The following is a 3,258-nucleotide window of genomic DNA, read 5'->3' on the forward strand; positions in this document are numbered from 1 at the left end:
GAAGTATTACTGTTTTTTCTATGATTATACCTTTTTTCAAAGTTTTTCCACAGATCTGCACAATCTTTTAGTGTGAGATATTCATTTTACAATCATTCGTCAAGATGATGACGAAGGAAGATCATAACTTTAGCTTTATCATTTTGGGATGCATTATTTTCAGCTTTAATGGTATCGCCAAGATCCATTGAATTAAGATGAATTTCGACATCTAATATTCATGATAAGTAATTGTTTCCAAATATATCAAAAGATATTCGTAATTTAAATATCTGTATAATAAAATAAAAAAGATATTTGAAGTAAGGTCCTGGAAACACTTTGGGAGGTGTGGCTCATGCTAAGCCCCTCATTCCTTATTCTTCTTCTTCATACTTTTCGATCCATGTTTCTCTCTCTCTCTCTCTCTCAATGCGTTGACTCTCTCTCCGCCATAGTCTCTGTCGTCGCTACGCCATCTCAGTCGCCGCTCGCTTTTCCTCTCTCTTTCTCTGTGCCTCTCTGGGTCGCTTCTTTCTTCCTCTTAACTTGTCGTAGGTGTTTTCTTTTTTGTTATGGTTTCTCTTGATCTTATCGTAGTGTTCACGGGGATGATAAATTGATGCGTTTGGTCAATGTATTTTTTCTTTACATGACTGCGTGCTTGATGAAATGCCCCAATAACAAGTAGGTTCTTTCTGTCGTGTGTTTTGGTCCTTTGCTACTAAATTGCACCATTAGTTGAAAGGTGTATTTACTTATTCTCTCTCGGTTGTTCATGGTGATTATTGTGTGATTTTCTATTCTTGATTTTTTTTTATACTTTCTTCTATTGCTTATGTAATGTAACTTTTATGATTCTTAGTTGCTTGATTTTGTTTTGATAAAATGATTTTGTGCTCTGTTGTTAATTTGAACTCTTAAATATAAATTTGAAATGAATACATGGATCCATTCTTACGTGTTTTAGTATTTATGAATGTTCAACTTGGTTGTTTCTTAGAAATTCTGAGTTTGTACCTTGGGTTTGTTCCTTCATCCTTTAGAGTTGAGTGGCATGATCTGTTCTGTTTTCCTCTTGGATGGTCAAAGGCGCTTTTTGCAATGATTCAACCCACTTATTCAGTTCTTGGTGGCTTGCATTGATTATTGTATGGACTTTTCTTTTGTTATGTGAGTGGGTGAATTAATAAGAGTAATGTTTTATTATGAGGTTGAAGAAAGAGGATTGAGAATTGGGATTAGATCCTAAATTTATGTTCACATTTAACTTGTGAATAATTGTTTCTGTGCTAATTTCAGGTTCTCGAGGAGATCAATCCTCAATTTTGGCGGCCCTAAGAGATAGATTCGACGAAACATTTGTGTGAGTGAATGTTTTTATGGTTATTTCTAGTGTATTTCTTAGTGCCTAATAATCTGGCCTTCTATTCATTAAATGTGTATAAAAATAATAAATATAACACCAGTCAAAATGATAAATATCTTAGTATCTTACATTTGAATTAAGAGGTATTGAACTATTGATTCAAATTTTAGAAATATCAAAATATACTTTTTACACCAAATATCTCTTCTTTCCCCGTTGGGGTAAGATTTTGATTTTTTTTTAAATCTAGATTGAATCTTATTTCTAATGGTTACATCTATTTACAAATAATTTTTTTTTCATTCATGATTATTCAGTTTGAACTCATTGGAACTATGAAGGGCTTTTGGAAACATTTACAATTATATAAGTTTTACAATTAGAGGGACAAGCTCTGCAAATGGCTGCTTGGTTATGATTTTTTTTAATTGACAGATTATATTTAGATTAGAGAAAATTATGAAATGGATTTGCAAGATGTGTTAGTACTTTTGTCCGTTCACTCTTGGTTATTTTTACTCTTGGAAGCATTGTGTAATGCTGTAATTTGAAACTGAAATGATGTTTTGTTGGAAAATAATTAGGTTAACAGTAGCCAGCGACCTTTAACACTAGCATTGTTGATGATAATGTCATTTGCTTGGTCTTCGGAATCTTATGCAAACTCTTATTGCACCGGGCACCCTTTTTCTTGGTTGCTTAACTGATAGAGGAAAGAATATGATAAAAGCATGTGTATTGATTGTCTTGTGCTTCTCTTTGGCCTAAAAAATAGCCAACTTTTTGAGTTTCTTTCCTCTCCTGCAATCAAATAGATTTAGCATCCCATCCAATTGCTCACTTTTTATTTTCTTCTTTAAAATTTTGTGAGATATCTCATACTTCTTTTGTCCACTTCTCTTCTTCATATTGGTCAATGTATTTGCTTTCTATTCATTCATTCATTCTTCTTCTATTTTTTCTTCCAGTGCATTTGTCAACTGAATCATAAGCATAATTGAAATGGAAGGTGATATATTTGGAGAATTAGGCAATACAACTCAAGTAGATAGTAGAATTCTACAAATATTTCAAAAGAACTTGTTGCAAGCCCAAGATATCTTGAACCAGAATAGGCTACTAATCAATGAGATAAACCAAAACCATGAATCCAAGAGGCCCGATAACTTGAGCAGAAATGTCGGTTTGATTCGAGAGCTCAACAGCAACATCAGAAGGGTGGTTGATCTCTATGCTGATCTTTCTGGTTCTTTCACCAAGTCTCGGGAAGCTTCATCTGAAGGGGACTCAAGTGGAACTTTGAAATCTGATGGAAAAATCAGTCAGAAGAGAATTAGATCTACCTGATTGATCATTGATATTTGAGTTTGAAAGCAGTTAAATCAACATGTTCATTCTAATGGCGGATAGAAATTGTCGAGTGGGACTATGTAAGTACTCTCCAAATTATTTTTTGTGTTCCATATTGGGTTTATGTCTGGAGGGCATAGAGCTTTAGTTAATGATCTAATCTCTTGTACCAATTTGTGTACCATATAATTGTAATTTCAAACAACTCGTTAGCCCCGTGAAATGGAAAACAGTGGGCCATTAATTCAATTTTCCAAGCTTGAACTTATTTAACATTGCTGATAGTGATTAAATTTTTCTGCATTGTTTGATAATATTTGATGGGTCATTCTTAGTTTCATTCCTGGTTCTGTACGTCTATGATCCAATCATCCAGCAACTCAAACTAAATGTCATCATTTATTGATGATTGTGCTCTTCGACTAACACACTCTGAGGATTAAAATTATGGGAGGTTGTGTGCTGGTCTGTTATCACTTAAATGTGCTAATCATTTTTTACTTTTTATAGTAGATGTTAGGTAGCGTTTGGTTCATGTCCATGTGCACTAGAGACATGGA

At 33.6% G+C, this 3,258-nt stretch overlaps 1 protein-coding gene across 5 annotated transcripts; it reads left to right on the plus strand.

The window, feature by feature from the left end:
* LOC107619239 (protein ELF4-LIKE 4) lies at positions 293 to 2,973 on the plus strand. 5 transcript variants are annotated; one of them, XM_021111075.1, is made up of 4 exons: positions 316 to 533; positions 1,026 to 1,152; positions 1,282 to 1,345; positions 2,317 to 2,973. In XM_021111075.1, exon 4 carries the CDS (start codon positions 2,351 to 2,353, stop codon positions 2,693 to 2,695), a length of 345 nt encoding a protein of 114 aa, XP_020966734.1. In that variant the 5' UTR covers positions 316 to 533; positions 1,026 to 1,152; positions 1,282 to 1,345; positions 2,317 to 2,350; the 3' UTR covers positions 2,696 to 2,973. The 5 variants fall into 5 exon arrangements, with proteins under 5 accessions (XP_020966736.1, XP_016176978.1, XP_020966734.1 ...); XM_021111076.1 differs by having other exon boundaries at positions 1,026 to 1,130; XM_021111077.1 differs by lacking the exon at positions 1,026 to 1,152 and having other exon boundaries at positions 293 to 533.

This window comes from Arachis ipaensis, chromosome B09 (assembly GCF_000816755.2).
Source record: "Arachis ipaensis cultivar K30076 chromosome B09, Araip1.1, whole genome shotgun sequence".
In the NCBI taxonomy this organism is placed as follows: domain Eukaryota; kingdom Viridiplantae; phylum Streptophyta; class Magnoliopsida; order Fabales; family Fabaceae; genus Arachis; species Arachis ipaensis.

What these genes read in the sequence shown, in the direction of transcription:
- LOC107619239 (XM_016321492.2), top strand. Translation starts at nt 2,351, where the DNA reads ATGGAAGGTGATATATTTGGAGAATTAGGCAATACAACTCAAGTAGAT.